General features: G+C 40.9%; 1 protein-coding gene and 1 long non-coding RNA gene across 2 annotated transcripts; both read right to left on the bottom strand.

Moving 5' to 3' along the window:
• Positions 1 to 1,820: 1,820 nt before the first annotated feature.
• On the bottom strand, positions 1,821 to 3,231 carry LOC146576618 (uncharacterized). The gene is made up of 3 exons (XR_014892346.1): positions 3,181 to 3,231; positions 2,891 to 2,978; positions 1,821 to 2,179 (listed from the first exon to the last, which is right to left on the bottom strand). It is a non-coding gene; the product is annotated as an uncharacterized LOC146576618 (long non-coding RNA).
• A 3,711-nt stretch (positions 3,232 to 6,942) lies between these two features.
• paqr4a (progestin and adipoQ receptor family member IVa) lies at positions 6,943 to 26,201 on the bottom strand. The gene is made up of 3 exons (XM_085272026.1): positions 25,875 to 26,201; positions 16,905 to 17,123; positions 6,943 to 14,206 (listed from the first exon to the last, which is right to left on the bottom strand). The coding sequence occupies exons 1-3, from the start codon at positions 26,146 to 26,148 to the stop codon at positions 13,773 to 13,775; spliced, it is 927 nt and encodes a 308-aa protein (XP_085128152.1). The 5' UTR covers positions 26,149 to 26,201; the 3' UTR covers positions 6,943 to 13,772.
• Between the last annotated feature and the right edge of the window lie 481 nt (positions 26,202 to 26,682).

Here is a 26,682-nt window from a genome sequence, read left to right as displayed (position 1 = left end):
CACTTCACGTCCAACAACACAGATAAATGCAGTATGTCTGAAGAGCTCACAGAGTTTAAGTTAGCGTGAAAAAGACTCAATATTTTCTTGAGTGACGGATGTCAGTGCATGTCTGTTCTTTTTGACTCATGATTTCTGCAGATATTCGAGTTAAATACTCTATAAGAGGCTTCTCATCTGCTGCTATTCTTTCATTAGATTTATATAAGGCATCAGACAAATCTTAAGACAGACAAAGTATGTATGAGGGAAAGAGCAAAGATGAAAAAAAAACCCAGTTTTTTAAGGCCTAATTTTCAGTTTTTAAGCAGTTTCCCAATTGGGGACACCTGCAGTTTGTACATGCTGATGATTTCAAATGAAATGAAAGTTATTTAGATGATGTTTCAAATAACCTGTCAGAGTCTGAAGACTTCCATGTGTTTCAGCTTCAGAGACTGGCTTCTTAAAGGACCCTGAATTTCAGGTAACCCCTAATCGAACCCACTTCATTTACATATCACATTTACAGCAACCTGTTCTCACACCAAACCCAATTAGACTTAAACTGGCAATCAGCTGTTTTTGCACATGATGTCACTTTATTAGTCATGATTACTCAGCCTGTGGAAAGGCTTACACTTACATTATGGGAAATCAGGGATGCTGTAATTTAATAGTTCAACCATTGCAAGAGGTTAGAAAAAAAAGAAGGCAGGAGTGCTTGGAGGCTAGGTGTACTTGAAACTGAGGGGTGGCAAAGAAAAAGGCTTGGTGAGTTGTATCTGAGGCTGGACACTCAGCAAGGAGAAAATGACTTGTATTGATTGGCTAGGCAGAGAGATTGAGCTGGAAAAGATGTGCAGGGTGATTAAGGAAAGAGATGAAAATGTACTTATGAGTGAAGAGAGAGTCGAGAAGGTGGAAGGAGTATTTTGAGGAGCTGAGTGAGGAAAATGGGAGAGTGGAGGAAAGATGGAGGACAGTTAGTGAATCGGGAAGTGCAGGAGATTAGAAAAGAGGAAGTCAGGGCAGCCATGAAGAAGCTGAAGAGTGGAAAGGTGGTTGGTAAAGACGATATACCTGTGGAGATGTCTGGGTGAGAGGGAAGTAGATTGGCAGATCGTTTACCAAAGCCTTGGAGAGTGAGAGGATGTCTGAGGAAGGGAGGGAAAGTGTACTGGTCCTAAAGGGCACTATAGTGAGTTCTTTTGCTTTGAAGAGAGTTGATGGAGAAGCATGGAGAAGGTCAAAAGGAGTGTCAGTGCATCTTTGTGGCATATGTTAAGGTGTTAAGAGAAGAACTGTGTTGCTGAATGAGGAAGTCACGAATGACAGCGAAGTATGTGTGGTGCAGGACAGAATTCAAAGTTTGAGTAGGACTGCTCTGAACCCCTTCTTCTTTGGAGTGGTGATGGACAGGCTACCAGATGAGGTATCCATGATTTATGATGTTTTTAGAGCACATTCTGATCTGTAGCAAAAGTAGGGAGAGGTCACAAAGGGAGCCTGGAGAGGTGGAGGTATGCTCTGGAGTGAAGAGCAATGAAAGTCAGTAGAGGCGAGGTAGAATATCTGTGTAGATGAAAACGAGACAGGTGCAAAAGGGGAAGATGCATAGGCAAGGCTGAGATGGTTCAGACATGCGCAGAGGAGGTTAGTGGATGGTGAACATGGATCTGCCAAACTGGAGTAAAAGAGGAAGACCACAGAGAAGATTCATAGATCTTGTGAAGGAGGACGCACAGCAGAGGAGGAGCCAGACATTTGAAACACCCGGGGCTTAGCCCTAAAGGGTAGTATGCATGTGGGATTTTTTTTTTTTTTGAGGGGGGGGGGGACTTAACCAAGACATAACCACAATCAGAACTAGATGATAGTAGCACTAAAAATCATCATAGACCTGCACTACACTTATTTATTTAATTCTACCAAAGTACAATATTTAGATTGAGAAAAGTTTATATAATTATTTAGCCTTGTTGTGCAAACAAGCCTGCAGAACTTAATAAATATAGAATTTGAAAAATAGCAAACCTAAAAAGAAACACTAGGTACGAGATACATGAGTACCTATGATACAGTGATACTTTTAGTAAGCAACCATTTGACTAACATGTGTGTCTCACCTGCTCTTGTTCATCTCTGTTCTGTCCTCATTCTCCATCTCAATCTCTGCTCCTCTCTCTCTCTCTTTGTGCTGACAATCATCAAATATACAGTTGAAACCAGATATTTACAAACTCTTCAGATCAAAACACAAACACTTTTTTAATTGTAACATCAAATCAGACTAAATGTTTATTTTTTTTAGATTGATAAATATAAAAACATATTTGTTAACTTTAAGAGTAAAGAGAGAAACTGTCTGTGTTTTTTAATTGCAAATGGCACCAAATTGTATTCAAACTGAGCCACACTTATGGAGCTCCACAGTTCTTTTCCTGGTGTTTTGGTTGACATCTCTTGATTTTCCCATGTCACAGAAACAGGCTTTGTGTTTTGCCTTATATGCATCCACAGCTGTGCCACCAATTTACTCACATGGACTCTACTAACCTATCAGAAGCTTCTTCAGCTCAGAATGGAATCCTCTGGAGTTTTCTTATTAATTAACAATAAACTTAGTGTATATGTACTCCTAAATTTAATGAAAGTGATAAAAAATAGATCTCTGTCTCTCTTTATTCTGACATTTAACTAATTCAAAATATATTTCAATATTTATCTAAAACAAAAGTTTACTCTAAATTGATGTTGTACAGTAAAAATGTTTTATGTTTTCTCCCTAAAGTGTATGTAAATATCTGGTTACAAATGTGAATATCCTGCTGTGTACTGAAATCCCTCTTGTTTTGCATAGAAATATACTGAACAACATACAAAGCACAATATATAAAATAACATTTACCTGAGTTTTTTCTTTGAAAGAACCCTCTAATGTCCATTCTTATATTTCAGTACATAACTGAAACCGAATTAGTCGGGGAGGGTAAGAACTGAAAATATGAAATAAACACACGTAAGCTAAGACTCTAAAAAAAAAAAAAGCATTTGTTCAGCTTTTCATTTCGCCATTTGTTGATTCACTTGAAGAGCAAGTAAAATAATATTGGTCAAGTGATCAGTTTCATATCAATCTTTCGTGATGCACCGTCATATTTACATTATTTGTACAGTACGAATGATTTGCTTTGGTACCTGGTCAAACTTAAGCTCTCCTTAGTATGGCTGGCTCCGTCTCTCCAACAGCGCACTCACGGGCAGCAGCTCCCCCCGCCCCCTCGCTCAGTCTCTTAGTGCCTGAGCTTGGATCATACCAATATCAGGGGGGGATTCACGCACAGTCGTAAATTCCCACAGTGTGCACTACGTGCTTCGAATATTGTGTGTACTTTTTGTTTTATACAGTTGTCAGCCAGGCATCTAACTATGAAAAAATTACACTCCAAAATACCCCGGGCTTCTGACAAAACAACCCGGGCTTAAGCCCCGTAAGCCACCCCCACGCTCCGCCCCTGACGCACAGAGGGTTGGCGTGACAGAGGTGATTGTTAGAGACAAGGTGAGATGGAGGCACATGATCCCGTGTGGTGACTGCTAAAAGGGGCAGCCAAAGGAGAATCATCTGAATGCATGGGCCTCTAGGTGTGCTCTTTTAAACCTCTTTTAAATCCTTCAACTATAAGGAAGTGCAAAACTCAAACAGCAGGGAGAACCTTTCAGCTCCTAAAATTCTAAACTTTTAGTCTATAAGTTTTATTATAAAAGCAAACTCAGTCTAATCCTTGAGTAGCAGAGCTAAAGCACTTCCTGTTTTTTGTCGTTTTGACACAAAAAACCTCATGCACACATGTTTTTACACTTGTCCTCACAAGCGTAAAAACATGTGTGCAAATGTCACTGAAATATAATTTGGTTTAATGCAGCAGAACTAGGACAACTGTTATTTCCTTACCAGGGCATGCCTACGTCACATTGGACTATAGTACTTTTTTTTCTGGGAAAGCCTTGCATACTTCAGCAAGACAATGCAAAACCACACACCACATTTATTGCAGCAGCATGGGTTTATAGTAGGAGTGGTTAGTTTGCAGTCCAGATCTTTGACCAATTGAAAACATTTAGTGTTATGAAACTAAAAATACAACAATGGAGACCCAGGACTGTTAAGCAGCTACAATCGTCTGTCAGACAAGAATGGGGCAACATTCCTCCCTCAAAAGTTCAACCTCTGGTCTCCTCCTCAGTTCCCAGAGGTTGCAGAGTGTTGTTTAAAGAAGAGAGGATGCTACACAGTGGCAAAAATGGCCCTGTACAAGCCAGTTCTGAAATATATTGCTGCAATCAAATTCAACATAAACAGATTTTTTTCTGAAAATGTATTTCCTCTTGCAAATACCAAAGTCCCCCAAAAAGAATTGATAAAAATAAATAAATAAAATATAAAATAAGCTTTAATTTCAGTGCATAGAATCACCAGTCAAATATAGTAAGACCAGACTTATAGCATTTACTAACTTTGGCCCCAATAAAGATTTTAAAACATTTTCTTTAATCTAGAAGTTACACTATAGTACGACAGAGTATTAGGGCCACATTAAGAAAAGTGTCCATTTTGAGATTTAAACTGAAATTTCAAGATTAAACTCAAAATAGTATTTTGAGAAAAAAGTCAAAACATGGATATTACAGTTGTCATTTCAAGCCAAACAACTGCCATGGCTCCTATACTCTCTAGAAAATCTGTAGATGAGTTAGTGAAACATCTGGACCAGCTGTGATTCAGCATACATTCTGTCACTGCCAGCCTTTTGTACAAATCTGCCCAACTCTTCTACTTTTGTGTGTTTTTTCCTTCTAACCAGACGCAGCTTTATGCACCGTCTTTTCAACATCCTTATACTTATAGCCACACTGTGTTTATGTTCTAAAAGAGAAACTGATTCTGACATGGCTGAATTCATGTAGTTTGTTGAGATGCAACTTTGACTGGCAGCTGTTTGAATGTTTTACACCTGTGAATAATCTGGGGTGTACAGTATACAGTACAGTTAGATATCAGCCTGTGTGTCGGTAATTCAATTAAAATCAGCCAAATCTGAAAAAGGATTCCCATCTGACCCCCTTTTTGTAAATGTTACTTTTAATTGCACCATTTTCACTCACGCATTTGTAATTCTTTGAGTAGACAGAATCTCAAACTTAAATCTGACAACTATTTAAAAATGAGCATATAAGACATTTATTTTCATACAAGGGGAATCAGAGTGAAAAAAAATCAACCTGGTACCAAAATGTTGGTTGTTTTGGACGTTTTCACCACTGAAGTATCAGAAAAAAATCCAGGTCTCTGTAACTCTACATCCTAGACAATAAACCGATGTAGTGTGATACACTGTTCAAACAAATTTAAAGAACGCTTTTTAATCAGAGTATAGAATCAAGTCAGTTGACTTTCTGGGACATTCGGTGGCAGTTTAGCTTTGTGGGTAAGCAGGCGACCCCATGTTGCATGACGGGTGAGCAGCAGCCTGGGTTGGAGTCCAACCTGTGGTCCTTTGCTGCATGTCTGTCCCTCTCTCTCACCCTGCTTTCCAGTCTGTCTTCACTCTTACAATTCAATGAAGGCAAAAAATGTCAAAAGGCCCCCGCAGGACCGCTATCTGATGAGCACTGCCAGAGCCTCCAGCAGGCCACTGGTGTGAGGGCTGGCCTGAGGGCTTGACGCCCTCTAGTGGGCTCTGGCAGACATGACAGGGTCTGGAGACTGTTATGCAGCCTCTAGCGTCATTCAGCATCTCCGATTTGGTGGTCGATGCACAGACCTCTACAGGCTCGGCAATGATAACCGAGATAACGGGATGAAAGTTTTGAACCACTGTCAGACTACGCTGGTGCAGTGTGTCCTGCAGTTCCTGGAGGATGAAGAAATTGACACCATTGACTGGCCCCCACGCTCACCTGACCCAGTTCAATAGAACACCTGTGTGACATTATGTTTTGGTATATCCGATGTCACCAGATTGCACCTCAGACTGTCTAGGAGCCCAGCGATGCCCTGGTCCAGAACTTGAAGGAGATCCTCCAGGAGAATCATTCTGAAATGCCGCAATGACATTTTGGCTACCTGGACTAGCCTCCCACATAACTTGTGTCTTTGAATTCAGCCAAACTATGTGGCATCCTTTTGTTCCAGTCACATCACTATAGATATTCAGCAAGATTTTTTTTCCCAGTGAGATCTGATGTGTTTTCGGTGTTCTTTTATTTTTTTTTGAGCAGTGTATATATCCTGTGATACTGATGCGCAAAGTTGAAAATCGTTCTGAACAAAACGGGGATCTAAGATTTAGAAAACTGAAGTGCATCTACCACCTGAAAACTGCCTCTCTCCTGTAGTTAGTTGCAGGAAATATAAAAGTATTAAAAGCATCTATGTTTTTAACACACTGCTCAGGTTGTTAATATGATGTATTAGAGTCATATTATAAATTCTTCCTTTTTTGGTGTACAATCAAATAAAACATTGGATAAAAAAAAAAAACACCAAATCTAATTTTAACCCTGACACTAAGTCTGAACTCCCTGTTGTACCAAACACCAACCCTAATTCCTAATTTTTACCTACACTCTAAAACCAACCCTTAACCCTCCCAAAATGAGTGCTGTCAGCAGGAGTGGCCTCAGGCAGGGATTATATTACCAGGCTGACGAGGACAGCTGCTTTGCTTACTGTCCACCTGAAGGATGCATGCGTAGGTAGGGAGCTCACAAAAAACTGCAAGGCATGGGAACATGTACTCAGATACTTGTGGACAAGTAAAAAACCTCAAACTCAAATCATTCCTCACAAAGACACGCATAAAAGTATAGTCTCTCTTCCTCTCTCTCACACACATACATCTTAAAAGAAACAGCAACAAACAGGAAAAAAGAGATGACAGATTTAAAAATATAGACTTCAGTTTATTGCACAATCGTTGCTGGAGACTGAGGAGTGTGAGAGCCTGTCTGTTACACAGGACACTAATGTCGCACAGACATGTGAACTACAGCACAGGAACAAACCGTCTGAGTTCGTGCACATTAATCGGCAAGCACACAGACTGGATAACGAGGCACTCTGGGAATGCAATCAGCATCCCGTCGGTGCAACAGGCGAAAGTAAACGGGACAACATACAGATTTCATGCTTGCATGGGTTCTGCAGGAGAGCTCATACACACATGTGTACATACATGATCTGGGGGATCTAAATAAATAACGCTGGAGGATAACTGCAGACCAGCAGTGACAGTATTACCACCAGTTAGTTACGTTTCATTTGGCTGCAGTTCAGCTACAGTAATGCCTGCATTAGTGAACATGAACTTCCACTAGATGGAGCCACACTCACTCATTTGACACATTAAGAAAGCCATGCAGATATGGAGACAATAACAGACAGACCCTCCAGAAAGCTCCCTTCATCCTAAAGGAAAGGGCTTGTCTCATTACCTGTACACATAGACCAGTGTCATTATAGGATCCACAGAATAACAGCAATCATTAATAATCAGTATATAACAACACAGGTGATCCGTTATAAACAGGTTGTTAACAGGCTGTCCGGCACCTGTGTAATATTTAAAAAAAAAACAAAAAAGGTTTTAGATTTGTTAGTGATGCTTTTATACATCATGTCTTTTCTTTTTTCATTAAACATACAGACAAAAGGACAAAGACCAATTTTCTGACCGGGTTCCACTCCTGAAACATGGTTTTCAGAGAAATGCTCCACCTTCCTTCGCCCTTGCGCCCACCCTGACAGCTGGGTTCCCAGCGTGAACAGACCGGACTAAAGAGGGCAGGTGAGTCTCGCGTCCATGTTTCAGACAGCAGCGGTCAGGCTTCAGATGTTACAGCTACTGTTATGGCACCCTGAGAAGCGGGAGACTCAGGATGTTGGGAGAGAGCCCTCCGTTACAGCGGATCAGAGAGCCGTTTGACAAACACAAATTGACTTCACTGTTACGTATCCTTCGGCTGATAATGCATAGATAGACCAGTGGTAGTCACGAGGTATTCACATGCCCGCCAAGATTCCCCTGCTATGGTCGCGCATATCTTTCCCGTGTGTCTTTAAAAAAGCGGTTACATTTAAATGATCAGAAGCATTCTTAGTCAGGGCCACAAAATGGTCAAACAACTCTACATTTGAACAGAAACCAATGCCAGTCTTTTTTTTTTTCCCTGTGTTTTTCACATATATATCATCATAGCTAATCAAATACATAACTCATATCGATCTGAAGCTCCACATCGAGCCGCGTCTGCGTCCCTCATTACCCGCCAAGCACCAGGAGTCCAACGGACGATGTTTTCGGGGCTAAATCTGGTCAGCCAGTCCTTAGCCTTTAGACAGATGTCCCTTTATGTCAGAATTTATTAAAAGTTGAGTTTTCAGGCTGCTACAAAGACTGGAATTCACATTTTCCCGCTTTCAGTTTATTGGAGGTATAAAAGACATCTAAATGGCACACAGCCTGCAGGCTAAAGTTAGTTTGATTTCTGACCTCAACATTGACCAAAATAACTGAATTTGGGTGCGAACTGCTGGTTCTCTGAGGAGTTTGTAGTGTGTTTCTTTACAACCACGTTTAGCTGTAAAAGGGCATCTTTTTCTCAACGTCTTTCCATCTTTTAACCAAAACTCAACTTTGGTAAAGTCGTCTTAAGCATCTTCACTGGGTGGGTAATCCCATTCCTTCCTATCTTTCTTCCTTAACCAAGTGTGCGTGTTAAAAATGAGTCACTGTATATTCTTCTGCACTGTATATAATCTACATAAATGTATTTACATTATTTATATGGACTTTAAGTGTATTTCAGAATTGACTTGAATTCAAAGCCCTTTGGAGAACGATGAACAGTGCAGTTTGTTTTGATTGTGATGCATGGCCTCCGATCGCTTCAAATCCTCTCCCTGCAGGGTAACGCCACACTCCAAAGCCCACCTCCAACTAACCACACAGTCATTTCCACGGCCGAGTGAATGATCAGTTGCTGGCTACAGTGAACTAACAATCAGCTAACATTATGAGACATCAGTTTCTGTTTCACAGCTACTTTCATGCATTTTTTTTTCATTCAATTGCCAAAAATACATTAACTTCAGCTTTTACATTGTACTCATAATCATCACTGTAAGAGTGAGACTAGCAGACAAATATCTGACTTTTTAAATGAGGGCAAGTTCATAAAGTCGGGTCACGTTGGGGTTAATGCATATCATTCAGACTCTGTGAAATCCTTCTTCATCTGTGAGACAGTGTCACGGGAGCAGACGTTGCTAATTTGGCGAGATGAAGGTGGGCTAACATGGTTGGCAACTAGCGTGGGAAACAAACCCAATGCTTTAAAAAAAAAAAAAAAAAACACTAAAAAAGGTCTAGGTATGAAATGAGGCTTCAGAAGCCAGTCCTGAACATGACTGAAGAGTGCGACGATTACTTCTACAGAACAGTAACAAGCCTGGACACACATGAAGGTGCTGTGACTCATACATGACAGGCAGGCGGGTTCAGAGGGGTTCATTCCTGCATACGTAGGCCAGCTTAGTGTATAAACCACCACTTTAAAAAGGCTAAACATCAATTCAAGAAAAGTGCAAGCAAGTACAGCTAAATAAATAAATAATGTGGCAAAAATGACTGACCATATAACAATATTTAGGGTCAATATATAAGTAAACATCTAAGCACAGCACATCTACATTCATGCCTGAGGACATAAATAACTTCAGAATAGACCTGCACCTGTTTTAAAGGTCACATTGCAGCTGTTTTCCTCGCCGAGCTGCGACGTGTAAAGACAGATCTGATCCTGTGTGACTGAGACGTCACATATTACAGGAAGGCAGGAAAAACTGTACGCAGAGAAAATGTGGAGCTAATCCTCCGGAATTGCTGGGTTTAAATAAAACAATGGATTTTCTTTGACCTCTTATTTGACCTGTCAGTCAGAGCGATCCTGCACTGCAATGATGTAAACTGTTTAAGCAGCTGACACACACATTCAAATTAATACAAATGAATAAAAACAAACATAAATATAATCTATTTCTTGATTAAATATATATCCTTACGCGTTTGGGGCCAGAAGACAAATAACTATAAATAGCATTATAAAGTCATTACCCCTTTACATTTCAGCACTGCCACATATAGTTTTATGTATTATGTGCACATGGTGGCATTTTAGTGTAAAACAACTACGCACATTCAATGGCTTTTATACACAATTGCGCAGAAGACTCACAAAGCACTCAGGCTCTGCCTTTAAAAAGATAATTACGTCTCGCACAAATGGAAACGGTCGTCTTCCAAACAAAGGGAGGTCATAATAAATGCGTAAGACCAATCAACTTGGGGTTGGCTGGACATAAGCAAAAGTTTGGCAAAGGCAGCTCATAGACATCAGTTTCTTTTCTGATTTAAAAATGCCTGAATTTCTTTGGCACTGGTGCAAACAAAGCTGATAACACTCAACAGATCCCATCTGGTGGTCTGGGACATCTCAGCAGGTAAGCTCATTGCTGGCACGCTTCAGGAATGAGCCCCTCGCACGCCTTCGGTAAGGACCATTCAGACGACAGAGAGGACAAAGAAGAAAAAGAGGCAGTGGCAGAAAACAGGGAACTAAACAGTCCTGTAAAAGTCAGTCTGTTGGACGAAGTTAAAACTCTAAAAGTGCTTTGTACATGTGTAAAAACAAAGGTGCGTGAGAGCGCGTGCTGTGTATGTGATGTGAGATATGAATATGCTGCACAAGTGTAGACAAAGACTGTCATATCATTTGGACGAGGGGTTTTTAAACTCGTCTGGGGGCAGGGAGCCTTTACCCCAGGAATACACCGGTCACTGTTTCTCATGCAAATCGACGTCGGGTTGAGGGGCGTTTCATTTGGTCTGCATAGAGTGTTTATTTTTAAAATAGTGCTTGTGGTATGAGCGCAAATTTCTACAGGACGGTAGAGTTAGAAGTTGAAGAAGGAAGAATCCTGTACAGAGTTTAGGGAGGAGATGAGATGAGTTTCTGGGTGGTAGTGAAAGTTAATTAATGATTAGGAAAGCAGAGCTGAAAAAGTGAGGACAACTGCAATGAAGGTATTTTGTGTATCTTCAGGATGACAAGGAGACAAGAAGCCTAGGTGGTTGACTGAAGAAAAACAGGACTACTGGGATGCTAGGAGTACAGCAACAAAAGAAATGGCAAAGCAAAGACTTTCAGTGAGTGTTACGTGAAGTTGGAGAGGAAAGAACTTGTATTGATTGGCTAGGTGGAGAGATTCAACTGGAAAAGATGTGCAGGGTGATTAAGGATAGAAATGGAAATGTACTTATAACTGAAGAGAGTGTTGAGAAGGTGGAAGGAGTGCTTTGAAGAGCTGATGAGTGAAGAAAATGAGAGAGAGGAGGTGGAGGACAGTTTGTGAATCAGAAAGTGCAGAGGATTAGAAAGGAGGACGTGAGGGCCGCTATGAAGAGGCAGTTGGTCCAGACATACCTGTGGAGGTATGGAGATGTCTGGGAGAAAGGGCAGTGGATCTTCAATCAGCTTGTTTACCAAAACCCTGGAGAGAGCAGGTGTCTCCGGAATAAAGTGTACTGGTGCTGATTTTCAAGAACAAAGGTCATGTGCAGAGCTGTAGTAAGTACAGCAGGATGAAGGTGATGAGCCATGCCATGAAAAAGAGAGGTGATGACCAGTCAGCAGCAGTATGGTTTCAAAACGAGAAAGTGCACTACAGACGTAATGTTTGCTTTGATAGTGTTGATGGAGAAGTATAGAGCAGGTAAGACTTGTGTCTTTGTGGATCGAACGATATGACAGGGTCCCAAAAGAGGAACTATGTAACTGCATGAGAAAGTCAAGAGTGACAGAGAAGTATGGGAGAGTGGTGCAAGACATGCATAAGGATAGAGAGACAGTGGTAAGGTGTGCGGTAAGAGTGACAGATGGCTCCGAGGTGGGGGTGGGAATTAAAGTCAGTAGAAGGTAAAATACATGTGTGTGAATGAGAAGGAGACGGAGAGGTGAATGAGTTAGAAACGTAGGTTAGTTTAAATACCTGGTGTCAACCCTCCAAAGGAGCAGACAGTGCACAACAGAGGTGAAGAACAGAGTGGAGCGGGTGGAGACAAGTGCCAGGAGTGATTTGTTAGTAGCAAGAATGAAGGGAAAGGTTTACAAGATGGTGAGACCTGCTGTGATATATAGACCCGAATTGGCAAGGCTGAGATAGTTTGGACATGTGCAGAGGAGGAGTAGTGCATATACTGGACAAATGATGTTGAAGATGAATCTGCCAGGCAAGAGGAAAAGAGGAAGACCACACAGGCGATTCAGGAATATAAACTTCGGACTTTTTCCTCATAAATGTGCCATTCTGTGCTTTTTACAGCTTCAATCTTGAAAGTTCTGAGGTTGTGTCATGAATTTTCCTCCCACTCACCCAGCCCCTTAAATTTTTATGAAACCTTCAGTGGCGTTAACACACAGTGGTAACCTTGAGTTTGAAAAGTTAATACAAGCCCCTTCTCAAAACACTCCAAAGTACTTCTTACACAAAATGTTTTACCACATATAAACCCCTCCAAAGGTCACAGTAAGTGTTTTGTCTTTTCTAGGTCTCTACCAGTAAAAAGCCTCGTTTATTTTCTTAAATTCATATTCAGATGAATTAAATTAGAATCAGAATACCGCCCAGCACTCTTTCAAAATTGGCAAGACACTCTTTGCTCTTCTGGGTCTGAATTCCGGCCCTACTCTGTGCATCTTAATGCAGCTTCCATAAAAAAACACTCAGGACACAAAGCTGCTTCTGGGGCGTGCCGCAACCTGTCTGATGGATTTGCAAGCATTGTCGTGAGTGGGCGAGATCAGCTTCGGGAGCAGCATGAGACTTGGAATGCAACACAGCTGAGCTCGGTGTATTCCTGAGGCGACGGGCAAGAACATTTTTCCAAGGTCTCGCTTATAATCCCAACACTGACAAACCGCATGCTTACTACCATTTCTACTCTTGCATGCCAAAATTATGAAACTTTTAAATCTAAACATTTTAGACGCGTGTCAGTTTCTACTCGTCCAAAGATAACATGGGTGTGATTAAAGGACACAAAATATAGTCTCCATCTGTAGATCGCCACTTTTTAAGATCAGAATGTAATTTCAGCAATTTAAAGGAAATTTATCACTAGATATTTTAGCTATGGGCCGTAGACCCAACTTTCAGAACCACTGATTAAGACCATTTTAATCAACGACATCAAGTAATCCTTAAAAGAAACTTCTATCATTATGTAAAAGGCTTCGAGCTGTAACCTTTACCTAAGACATTATAGGGTTTAAAACTTGGTTAATAAATTTACTTTTTAAAATTTTCCACTTTTTTTATCGGTTTGTGTATGAATGTGTCTGTGTGTGTGTGTGTGTGTGTGTGTGTGTGTGTGTGTGTGTGTGTGTGTGTGTGTGTGTATATGCCTTTGCACCAAGTTTGTGGCAACTGAGCAAGTCAGAATGATTGTGCGTGTTACTCGACATACTTTTACCTGCATTCGCACAAATCAAGATGGACGAAGATATGAACATTCTAAGTTTCAGCGCATGAAGTGAACACATGCACAGCATTAGTTTCTGTGATCCCTGTCCTTTCCCTTCCCTTTCCATGCTCCCCCCTCCCCCAGAGGTCTTTCAATGGTATGTTCCAGCACTCCTTGTGAGGGGCCGGGGGGCTGCTGTGTGGGTCAATCTGAGGGGCAGTCGTAGCTGGTGATCCAGAGAAGGTCGTCCAGCACGCCCCAGTGCAGGTAAAGGATGGAGATCACCACCAGTACATGCATGATCTGGTGGCTGTTGCACCAGTAGTCGAAGAGACCCGGCCAAAAGCGCTCCGGGATGCGCGTGATGTTGATGACCCCGCCCAGCACGGCCAGTGCATCCATCGTGAGAAAGTGGCGTAGCGAGGTGGGACTGCCGCCGCCCACGCCCACCCAGCGGAGCAGGAAGAAGGAGAAGCGAAACAGCGCTTGCCAGGCGAAGGAGCGCAACCGCCGAACGCTGCTCCGAGCGGTGACGGCGCAGTAGATGGCGTGGCTGGACAGCAGGATGTAGACTAAAAGGGCCACAGTGCGGATAAATGGGTAGCACAGCAGTGTGGTGTAGACGATAGGCAGCGCTCCTAAGACACGAAAAAAGACAGAGGGAAGTCAGGAGAGCGATGAAGCCACGCCTCGTGAAAAGCACAAATCATTGACCTTTTAAAGCTGCGTGTGTAACTCTGCGCTTTTGGTCAAAGCTTGATGGTTTCAGTAATCACAGTGCAACTGTGCAGGGAGGTGGCTGAAACAACCTCAAACTTTGTATTTTTTATGTCACATTACAGGAAGTGGATGATGAGGTTACTGCAATAAGGAGGCAGTTCTCTTTTCTAGAGAACTCAGCAGGAAGGCAACACTGATGGGACAGAGATTTACAGTGTGCGACTAAAAATAGAAGCATGTCGACTGTAAAACGTATTCAGGACCAAGTGTGTGAATCGTCAGTATTGTAAAATTTGGCCCTTTGTTTTTCTCTATGTTGTCATTAGGGGTCTGCAGCCTGTCCTCTCTGACACACAATCAGCAGGTAGTGCCGTTACAGAGAAGGTGAACCCAGGTTGAGTGAAATCATTTTATTAGAGTTAATAACTGTGTCATTCATTGCTGTAACCATAGTCATAACCTTTGTGGGTCAAAAGCTAATAAGGGTCCTTCATCAAAGTACTTGTTCAACAAGCTTAATCATGAATCAAGACTGCTAATATTGCAGACTCTGCCCCTTAGATTTGCAGCGTTCAGTTCTTCTAATGTTCAACTGAGCTTTAAATGCACTGTTCCTAAATACAGCTACTAAATAAGCTAAGCTTTCTAGACGTGGATAACTCAGTAAAATAAAGGAGGTTTTTTTAGCACAAAGGAAAAAATAAAATAAGTAGAGGACGTTGTTTCAACGGAAAAGTTATTATTTCGTAGACTGAAAGCATTTCTGTTTTATTAAACTCACAGTCACCTTGAGCTGAGGGTGATGAATCCATTAACCGAACAAGACACAATTAATTTGTGACTCAGATGTGATCATTAACTGTTTTCTTCTGATTCATTTTAACTGCAAATGGAAAATCATTTGTAGGCAAAGAGAAAAAGAAGAAGTGATCCTTGTTATAGATTACATTGTTGTTAGACTTCTCCTGCCCTCTGTGTTCTCCTACCTGAGTCCTCCTGTCGGCAGGGTGAGTTATTAGTCTTTTAGTTGACTCATATTTTACTGTAAAGATTCATTTTCTTACATGTTTCATTGTTTCCTGCCTTTGTGGATTTTCCTTCCTTTTTGGATTTCCTGCTTTAATTATTCTCACGTTTATTGTTTCCCGGTCTGTCCTCTGTCTAAAGCTATATTTGCCTTTGCCTTTGTCTTCTTGCCTAATTCTGCACTGCTAACCATCTTCTGTTCCCTTATGTTGGAGTTTTGTTATTTACTTGCTGAAAATCCTGAAAATTACCTGTAGGTCTGTCCATTAATATTCATATTGTTTTACTCTCTGTCTGCCCTGCATTTGAGTCTGTTTAACTTCACTAATCCTGACAGAGTTTTCTTTACGTTCACATGAATTGTATGCATTACTTAATTCGGGAGGACGTGTATCCACTCGTCTGTCTGCATTCCTGAGAGTTGTTATTCTGTTCTTTTTATCATGTCAACCCAACCCTAGTTGTTCATAGCCTCTAGACTTTGCTGCTAAACCTTTAGATAGAAAGGATTTCAGATCCTTTCTATCTAAAGAAAGGATCTGAAAGGCCTATAACAGTGAATTTAAGGGGATGAAGGAATTTAGTGCAATTAAATGATGCCAACTGCTTTCATGGTATTTTCTTAACGACTAGTTGGGTAAAACTGTGCAACCAAAGCACAGGAAGTCACAAGTTAGTGTTCTACTAGTGCATGCCCTAACTCTGAATACACCAGGAGGGTTGTGCCCTATTCCAATACTTAGATGCTTATGTACCATTGCGGCGACCCCTCAAAAAAAGTGCAGCCGACAAACGACTAATTGATAATTGCTGAATGGCACAGACAGAAAGACCTTTGTCTATGCAGCTCTGTGATGAAACAAAAAGGATACTTTATCTGCAACTAGCATGAAAAGAACATTTATATCATATTTAATCTTGTTAACATACACTGATGAATGATTTAGCCTACCTAAATGAATAATTAGTGGGCATAAGTGGATTGACATCAGATTATCAGGTAAAACAGTAAAACATCACAATGTTTTCTTGGGTGTTTAATCCTTTTTTTAGACTTTATTGTAGATTTTCCAAATATGTTTTATGGTTAAAAACAGTTAATGGGAACAGGAGGCCTGTAAGCTAACGTAAGGGTTGTAGCTTTGGTCGTAAAGATGAATAAATATCCCCGGTGCTTAGGCCTGGCAGGTTGCAGGGTTGGTAAAAATTCCTGGCACAATTCCTGTTATTCCCATGCTTTGTCACAATATTAATATTGAATGTACTGTATTAACGATATCGGTGTAGTGGGCAAATCTAAAAGGTTCATTCAAAGTGTAGAAGTCTATAAAGAAATAAAAAATAATGTGCCTGTCATTTTTTCTTACAATAGGGTGATGTAGGCAGCATGGACAGATCAATAATCATTTCAGAGCTCGAATCATTGCTTGCAAAGTAAGATCGAATCAGAGTGTGTTGCGACAAATCAATACTGGTACACCTCCAAGCAAAACACTTGCACGGTAAATCACTGACAATCAATTCCATCCTGGAAGAAAACAGATCAGCAATAAGAGAACAACAGCTGACAATGAATCCATGAGGCCTCACCCAGTGTGTTGATCATGCAGATTCCACACACGTCCAGCTTCAGGAGGGTGTGGTAGACTGGCTCCCCTCCCTCGTGGTTCATGAACAGGTGGTAGACCACAGAGCCCAGCTGGGGTGACAGGCAGGCCAGGAAGTGCACCACACCCAGCCATGTCACGCTGATCTGAGACCAGGGGATGTTAAGAGGCAGCAGCACCAGGAAGCAAACCAGAGGGATGCCTGAAGAGTGAGCAGGCAGAGAAACCGAGAGAGCAGTGGTTATAAAAGAAGGCTTTACCTATACCACACAATAAAAGACTTGTAAAAGACTGACTTTATCACATCTGCAGAATGTGGCATAACTCAAGAGTTTTTAGTTGCTCTGGAATCAGCCTCCAAATACAAATACTCGCTGAATGAGAATGTAGTAGTATTTAAAAATGTTTTTTTTACTACACAGGGGTTTAATTTAAAGTCCTTCTAGGGCTCAACAAGTCAATTCATACAGAAGTGAAACACTTTTATTTTTTATCTTTGTAGAACCACTCTGATCTGTAAATTTAAAAGCATGTGTAATGACTGGAAGTGGAAAAATAAACACACTGTGAAATATGCACACAATGAAACAGGAAAAGACTGGAGGTGGTTTTTAAACTGTGTTTATCCTGAAGGTAATTAGGCGGAAATTGTAACGTTAAAACGACACAAGAGAAAAATCAAATAAACTTTAAATAAATAGAAAAAATAAGAAATTGAATAATCAAATGAAATTAATGAGCTACATAAAAATCTAAATAGTCTAAACAACAGAACGTCATGTAAAAGGCTGAGCTTAATACAGGGCAATGATTGAATTAATAATTTAAAAAATGTCTTTTGTAAAAACACAATAAAGTAAAATATTAAATAACAATACTTCATTTTATTTAACCTTGTAATCTGCATTTTATATTTTAAAATCATTATTATTAATACATGCATATATCTCATAACTTTGATTTAATTAACATTCATATCACTATTTAATTTCTATATTTTATTTATTTTATTTATAAATAATATTACCTGCTTTATGTACCTCCATTTAATAATATAATTGCTGTTGGTATTATTATTATTATTTAGTATATTATTTTCATTGTTATTCCATACAAGAAAAAATATACTTTCTCAAAACTTCTAGAATGAATAAAGTAAAGCTTATCTTATCTCATATGTAAAGACACACACGTCCTGACAGCAGTGCTTCTTGTGTCACAACACTTTTAACAAATCTGATGACATGCAATTAAAACCACTAAAGCACCATCTTTTACTTCTGCTTGTAAATAGAGTCCAACGGATAATGTTGCCTGAGGTAATATGCCCACATGCTGGTATGAAAACCATCCGCTCAACTCTGACAAAAGCAAATTAAGGTGTCGTGTTTACGGTGATGGATTATCTCGCTCATGAGTTTCTGGAATCGAGGACGCTGTTTTTCACACCATATGAGAATCAGTAGCTGTGAATGGCTGCTGAGAGTGCACAGATACCAGCAAGAAGAGCCAAAGGGGAAACCTACGTGATTGGCACCAACGTATCAGTGATTCCCCATTGAGAGAAAGCCAAAGCTCCCACTAAGCTCTAATTCTGATGCAGCAAAAGGCCACGCTGCTAATGGCTACACGGCTCCCATTTAAGTTTCCCTGTTTGGCAGGGAATTTGACTGCTACGTGAGCAAAATGCAGACCTTGAAATTTGATCCGCTTACATACGGCTCTTATCACTCTGAGACACACCTACAGCACTCCTCCCTTTCTCTCATATTTGCTCTCACTGAAGACAAGGCAGGTGATACAAGGAATGGCATGCAACTGTAACACATCTATTTTAAGCACATTATCTCCCTCTCAGCATTCGCCCTGAGCTGGCGAGTTGAAGTCAGGCGTGGACACAGCAGCGGGAGCGAGGACCTCTGAGTATCTGAGACCTGAGCTGCGGGCAGGATGTTTTCAGTTTATATGCAAAACAAGCCGGCTCATGAAACTCAGCCGAAATGTTACAGCACAATAATAAAGAAGAATTACAAGCACAGCGCAGCTTTTTCTTCTTCTTCTCAGATCTGGAAAACTGGAAAATAATGCTCATTAGATTAAACATTAGCCTGTTATGTTGAGGTCACACGCTAAGCCAACATCACTGGAGTGCAATAAAGACATCCAGAGCCACTTAGCTGATAATCACTGATGCTGTTTAACTGCGCCGTGACTGCTGGATGCTGGAGCGCCACAACAAAGTTAAATGACACCATCCAGATTGCACTTTGATATGAAAAGAGGAGGGCAAAAGACACAAGTCATGCTGCTGAGTGCCACATTACAGGCTGTCTAATCATCTCAGTTTGAAAATAGAAAAAACCCACCACGCAAACTGCTAACAGGCCAACACCTCACTCTCACCTTTGGCTGAACAGATTAACACAATTCTGCAATTAATCTGGGCTTGTAGCAAACTATTAAAAGAATTGCACATTGTGTAAACACAGAGTTCAAGAGAGATGAAAAACAGCGTTTTTCATCTGCTCTTACGTACAAGTCTGCTATTACGTGCAAGTCAAACTGCTTTTTAAGAATTCAGTCCACGTTTAAACACTTGCCTCCAAGCAGGAAAGTCTTGGAAAAACATTTCTTGGAAAAACATTTCTTGGAAAAACATTTCTTTGCCAACAAAAATTCCCTCTTTGCAAAACTGCCATACAGTTAACATCTAAACCAAAAGAAATCACCTTGGGAGGGTGACAGCTTTTGAAATAGAGTCCTTTGAATAAGTTGGGCACTACTGGCTTAAATCAGGGGTGTCAAATCCATTTAATTTCTGTTTTTAACAGGGCCAGATTAAGGATGCTCTGCTCTGATATTTGGATTGGATATAATTTTAATCCTGAGTTGAAAAAGCAAAATCAAGCAACGACAGTGTGCTGATCTACGGGATGATGTATTCGGTTCAGTCCGATGCATTTACTTGACCACCACAGTATAAAAGATAGACGTCACGATTTGTCAGTCACAAGTCGTTAGCCAGTGAGCGAGCCACAGATTATCCTCATTGCTAAAACTATAAAACTAACTTTTTATTTTGATCCAGAATAGGTCTTAGATTACATAGGTACAGTCACACTCCTGATCACGTTGTGATTGCTGCATTTGTTCTAAGCAGGCGTGGAACTGCACATGAAAATGACTATGCAAAGTTAAGCCAAGATTATTTCTTTGCAGGCAAGACATCCGGGACCTAACGTTTACTAAACTAGTAATGAGACGTACACAACACGATGGAAAGTTTCATCATTGTGAATCCTGACTGAAAGAAGACTTTTAAACGCTCAGTAATTAGGCAAGACCATTTATTCTTACAAAGCTGAAAAACAAAGTTTAAGTGGAGACTAATGCTGCCTTCATATTCCCCATTTTTTATCCATGTTAAGGATTACAGCTTATTTATCTAACACTACTTGGCATTGGCAGATACTCAAAGCCAAGGTTTCGAAACTTGGAAAAGTTGGGCCTGTGAAAAACACCTAAACTTTTAGTTAATGCAAAGAAGTTTAAGCACATTCTTTAAAACATCAGCATTTCAGTGTTTCTCATGAATTAAAAATGTGCCTTTCAAGGGTGAAAATGCACACAAGCACGACTGGTGCAATACAACTCTGTCACCTGTGCCACCCGCCTGGTCGGCCCCCCGACCGTGTGGCCCGTGAACTCTTGTGCCTGTGGGCTCTGGGTCGGCCCCCTGAACCTTATTTGGACTATAGTCATGTGCTCCTGTGTTTTCTGTTGTTTGTTTTTGTTTCCCGTTCTGGTCCCTCCGTCCTGGTCCCCCGCCTCCCGCCCTGGGTGGGTTGTTTTCTGTTTTTGTTTTTTCGGGTTTGGGCTGTCAGGAGCCAGCCCTTGAGGGGGGGGTACTGTCATGGTCCTGGGCCATGTTGGCCCAGTGTTCTTAGTTTTCTTGTATGTTTGTATTTTGTTCCTTATTTAGGCCATGTTTTCTGAGTTGCCCTGTTGTGTTGTTCCCTAAGTGTTTTCCCTTCATGGCTTTTACCCCCTGTGTGCCCCTCTGTGTATCTGTGAGCCCTCGTCTCTCCTTATGTTTTATTCCATGTTTCCCCTGCCCATTATGTCCAAGTTCTCCCCGTGCTCTCTCTCTCCCCCCTGTGTGCCCTGTGTATTTATGAGCCCTCGTCTCCCTTTGTGGTTGTTTCATGTTTCCCCAGCCCGTTATGTCTGTGTTTTCCCCATGCTCTCTCTCCTCCTGTCTGAACCTCTGTGCACTTCCTGTTTACTTTGTGACTCTCACGCCCGTACATGTCATGTTCAGTTCACCCCGCCCTGTCTCGTTATGATTATCAGTGTCACCTGTGTTCCCCGTGTGTTCCCACTTTCCTCGTTTACCCTCTGTGTATTTCTGTCTGCGTCTCCCTCTGTTCGGCGTGACGTCGTCCCTCATGCTGTGTGTGGATCTCCCTGTGAGTTCTTAGTTTATGGTTTCCCAGTTTAGTCTAGTTTGTATGTTTGTTCTCCCAGCAAATAAAGCTGTGTTTTGAGTTCACCTCCCCGAGTCTGTGAGTCCTGCATTTTGGGTCCAACTCCTGCCTGCCGCACAGCGATTCCTGACAGATTCTGGCATTTCGGACAAAATAAATTTATATTAAAAAATCGATTCAGGATTTTAATGAATCGATTTTACGTTATCCAAGCCAGAATCGATTTTAATCGATGAATCGATTATAAAAACCCACCCCTAGTTATATTATATCCCCTTTCACATTAGAGCCACAACAGGACCCACTAGAACATGGGAACAAGTAAAAGTGAAATATAAGAATATTCTACAGAATGGTAATATTTATCACTTATATTGCTTGTCGTCTCTTGGAAAGAGACCCTGAAATACTCTGTTTGTTTGTTCATAACAGCAACCAAGAAAAGGGCAGAGCAAAAAAAAAGACAGGTGGTGGTCCTGCACCCCCTCGTCAACAAGTTGGTTAAGTGAATAATACCCTCACGGGAAAATCGATATCTCTCTATGAGCACACTGTCGCGCTGAGCTAAAGGATCCTGTCTGTCCCGCAATATACGCTGAATTCTGAGGACTCTCCTTATCAATCTTGCACCTTCCGCAATGGGTTGCTCGCGTAAACGGACAGGACATGACTGCGACAGACTTCCCAAATCCACCTTCGCTTTTATAGCCGTGGTCTCTCATCTTGATTACACGAAGTAATTTACAAGTACTACTCTGAAATATGAATTACATCTGTAATAATCACATACATGTAATAGAATGTTAATAGTACATTTCCCTTTTTTAGGGAATGACCTGTATGTATCTGTGTTAAATCAATAAAAGGATCAAGTGCTGCATTATCTTTGGTTACAGTGATGTTATTTATTTATGGTGAAACAGTGGTGGAATATCGCTGTTGCTTTCGTATGAATGACGCGGGCATACCTGCGTGGCCGCGATCTAATCCTGTTTACATAAAGTAAACCTGCTCCCCAGCAGGTTTACGCTTACGGCTCTGTTGCTATGACAGCAAGTCCCGGATGGGCTTCGGGGAACCGAATGATCCAGGATCACGCGAAATCGTCAACAATCAAATCCAGCTAACTCACTTAGCGCGGTACGAAGCACAGGCCCCTGAGCTGCGGGCAGGATGTTTTCAGTTTATATGCAAAACAAGCCGGCTCATGAAACTCAGCCGAAATGTTACAGCACAATAATAAAGAAGAATTACAAGCACAGCGCAGCTTTTTCTTCTTCTTCTCAGATCTGGAAAACTGGAAAATAATGCTCATTAAATTAAACATTAGCCTGTTATGTTGAGGTCACACGCTAAGCCAACATCACTGGAGTGCAATAAAGACATCCAGAGCCACTTAGCTGATAATCACTGATGCTGTTTAACTGCGCCGTGACTGCTGGATGCTGGAGCGCCACAACAAAGTTAAATGACACCATCCAGATTGCACTTTGATATGAAAAGAGGAGGGCAAAAGACACAAGTCATGCTGCTGAGTGCCACATTACAGGCTGTAAGCACAACTGGTGCAATACAGTTAAGACAAAGAGCCTTTGTTACATTAGTTAATACAAGTTTTTGCTTTTTCCTGTTATTTTTGGATGCTTGTTAATCAAAAATGTATTTTAAGTTTGAGTAAATTAGATCCTCTTCTGCAAAAGGCCAAAACCTAAGTGGTGGGTGCCAGATTTCACATAAGCTCAGCCTTTAATAGAAGTAACATGTATAAAACTGATGGACAGCCTGAGAAATCTGAAGAAAAATCTCTGCTATTTCAAGAATATGCCTCAATTTTTCCACATGTTACATTTTTCTAACGTCATGACAGAGAAATGTAACAGTATAGTGGATAGGGCTGAAACCCATCACTTTTCAGTGGCATGGTATGGCAAACAATGGCTGTAAAACTGACATGACTCAGATGAAAATAACAGGTCGGCCAAACATTTTCATGATGTGATCCTTTGTTTTAGGTATAGCAGCAAAGAGCAGCCTGCAAAATGCAGTCAAACGTCAAACTGATGTCCTTCTTCTCCGCAAAGCATTCCAGTGAGCTGGATTTCAGCTCTTTGGTGGGCTGAGTGTTTCACATGAATGATATTGGCCCTGGCAGTATTTATCAACATGAAAACATTTTCTTTTAATAAACATCATGCAGAAAAAGATGCTTCATCCAGCAAATCTATTGTTTTAATACTCTCAGCACTGCCTGCAGCACATGTACCAGAGCTGGTGCAGAGGCCTCACAATAACTTACCAACTAGTTTATAACATGCAGTGCTAGAGAGTTAAGAGACCTTTAATTTTCATTTTAATATAATTCTAAAATACTTCATTACAAACATCATATGCTCATTATATATATATATATATATATAAACAACACCCAGCACGCCCCTGCGGGCGGTTTATCCTTCAAGCTCGGGTCCTCTACCAGAGGCCTGGGAGCTTGAGGGTCCTGCGCAGTATCTTAGCTGTTCCCAGGACTGCGCTCTTCTGGACAGAGATCTCCGATGTTATTCCCGGGATCTGCTGGAGCCACTCGCCTAATATATATATATATATATATATATATATATATATATATATATATATATATATATATATATATATATATATATATATATATATATTAGGGCTGCCACGATTAGTCGACTAGTCACGATTATGTCGACTATTAAAATCGTCGACGACTAATTTAATAGTTGACGCATCGTTTGAAGCTTTGTAAGATCACAAAGGACGCAGGAATGAGTAGTAGGATTTAAGAGTGTAATAACGGACTGAAACAGAAGATGGCAGCACTGCATGTACAAGGATGCCAGCTGCCGTTAAACCCCGAAGAAGAAGAAGCTGTGTCCCAGAATTCATAGCGCAGCTGTCAACAATGGCGGCAGCTAGTAGTTTTAACTTTACTCTTATTATTCTTTCTGGGTCACAAAATAAACGTTTAACATATTTTCAGGCGAGAATGTAGCTGTGTAAACCTCAAATATCTGCCCAGTTTATCAAGACACCGCATATTTTCAAAAGCGCTCCGACGTTTTCGGAGACGTCTGTTACCCACTAGCTCGTTAGCTAGGCGGGGGCAAGGCTAACTAGAGCCGTGAGAACACCGGACTCCCGGCAAATCATTTTCAAACCCACCGCCGTCTTTCGCTAGTCAGGTTAAACATATATATAAGTCACTTAGATAACTTAAAAATGTTATTGTTTGGCTTTCTTTAGTATTTTATTTGTTCCTGAGTAAATCGGTTTGGCTGAGATTAAAGTTATAGTTTTTGCACAGCTAAAACTGTCAAGCAGACAGCTGATTATCAGAAGTGTGAGACGCTGGAGAATATACTCCGGTGTCCTGTTATATTTTAGAAAGCAAGGAGTTTATTAAACTTCACCGAAACAATCTGCAAATTTCATTAAAAATTAATAAACTACCATCTTGTCTTTATTTTTAGTTAGCACAAACACTTCAAGCTGTAAGCTAATGATAGTTATATAAGACCAGATGCTGCTGGTGCAATAAGCTGTACGCTGTACGTCCAATGGATGATGATCTGATTAGTTGACTAATCGCAAAAATAATCGGTGACTAGTCGACTATCAAAATAATCGTTTGTGGCAGCCCTAATATACATATATATATATATATATATATATATATATATATATATATATATATTGCAACAATGCAGACATTGCCTTGCAAACATTACAGCTTTTCAAAGTATATGATTTCCTGCTTTTTTTATTCATTGAAAACTGAATAAACTTGGCAGTAGTATTTCCAGTGTAATAACTGGTGATAGTTGCCAAATCTTATTTTATGCTTAAAAATAAATCAGTTTATTTTGTATTGTCCTTCTGTGATAGTTAATGAGCTCTTTGTCAAACCATAAATGTGTTGATACGCTGATGATGACTGAAGATGGTTTTTAATCATTTTTGATGTCTATGAGTCTGCTGCCTTTGCTCCTAATGCGTGAGACTTCAAAGCTGGATTATTTCTTTAGTACTCTTGTAATTTGTATGGTCCTACTCTAGCTCTGGTTTCTTCCTAGTTGTGCCTTGTAAGCCTGTTTGGATTGGACTGATTCCCTTATGCATGACACATTAAAAATGAAAAAATAAAAAATAAATAAATCAGTCAGTCAAACCATGTTCTGCTTTTGTGTTCTGTTATTGTACGTTTTAGATGAATCACACTGAAGAGTTGTACAAGAAATAAACTGTAAATTGCTGTCATCTGGATAAATAATGTATATTTAAAATAAAAAAGAGTGTGAGTCATGTATGCCTTCATGAAAGCTTCCCAGCCTGTGTTGCAGAGTCTGGCAGTGCATCCTTCAGCAGGTACAGGGTCTGTCTCCCTCTCTACACAAATCTCACATGCTGACTAAGCATTCCAATCTGATTTTTGTTGTACTCACCGTGAGTGTATATGTTTCCAAGTTCATTGTGCAGGTAAAACAGGCTTCTGATGCAGTCCTGCACGGAGGAAATTGGCCGGTATCCCGTAAGGACGTATTTGTTGAACTGAAGATGTGGAGGTGAACTCGCCCAGTCCAGCAGCCTGGGTCCATTTAAAAATGCCATAGCAAAGAGGACGGTTAAAAGGACACCGCCGAATAAGTAAAAAACTGACTGTACACCTATATACACGTTCAGTAAGATTATTGCGACTAAAACCTTATGGGAAACCATTGGTATTGGTTGTGAGGTTTTTGTTTTGTTTTGGGGTTGTTGTTGTTTGTTTGTTTGTTTTTTGCTTTGTTTTTTTAATTATTATTTTGTGCTGTTAGCCGCCTAGCTCGGCGCTAGCTAGCTCAGGAGAAGTCTCTAAGCGCTACCCGGCAACTGTGTGCGCGCGCCGTCGCTGCTCGCTTTGAACCGCCGGTACCTGTGCGAGTGTCATCCGCGAGGCTGGAGACAGACGCGGAAAGCCACACGCATGATGCAAGCTCCCGGCGGACATTACATTTGACATCTAAAGTGTCCGTGTGCCACCTACAAGCGCTAGGCGTTTGAGAGGCGAAGGGTTCGCGGTCATGTTAAAGCCATTTCCTCGTTAGTTAGCATTCCGGTGCAGCGGCGCAGGCAAGGATGCTGTAGGGGAGCCGCGCCAGCGTCCAACTCCAGATGATGCTAGCTCGATCCCAGCGGTCAGATGTGAAATACAGGACTAGCAGGTTACACCTTCACTGCATTGAAAGTAGACGTGCGCTTTTTGTTAATCCA

The sequence above is a fragment of the Mchenga conophoros genome, linkage group LG4, assembly GCF_057382185.1.
Source record: "Mchenga conophoros isolate Kocher_MC1m ecotype Shallow Benthic linkage group LG4, M_conophoros_male_GT1.1, whole genome shotgun sequence".
NCBI lineage: Eukaryota > Metazoa > Chordata > Actinopteri > Cichliformes > Cichlidae > Mchenga > Mchenga conophoros.
This window is presented reverse-complemented; position numbering and strand designations above follow the sequence as displayed.

What these genes read in the sequence shown, in the direction of transcription:
- paqr4a (XM_085272026.1), bottom strand. Translation starts at nt 26,148, where the DNA reads ATGGTTTCCCATAAGGTTTTAGTCGCAATAATCTTACTGAACGTGTAT. An exon ending in TGGAAACATATACACTCACG is followed by an intron (nt 17,124 to 25,874) that starts GTGAGTACAACA and finishes CTCACTCTTCAG; the next exon opens with GCATCCCTCTGGTTTGCTTC. An exon ending in CTGCATGATCAACACACTGG is followed by an intron (nt 14,207 to 16,904) that starts GTGAGGCCTCAT and finishes TTCGTGTCTTAG; the next exon opens with GAGCGCTGCCTATCGTCTAC.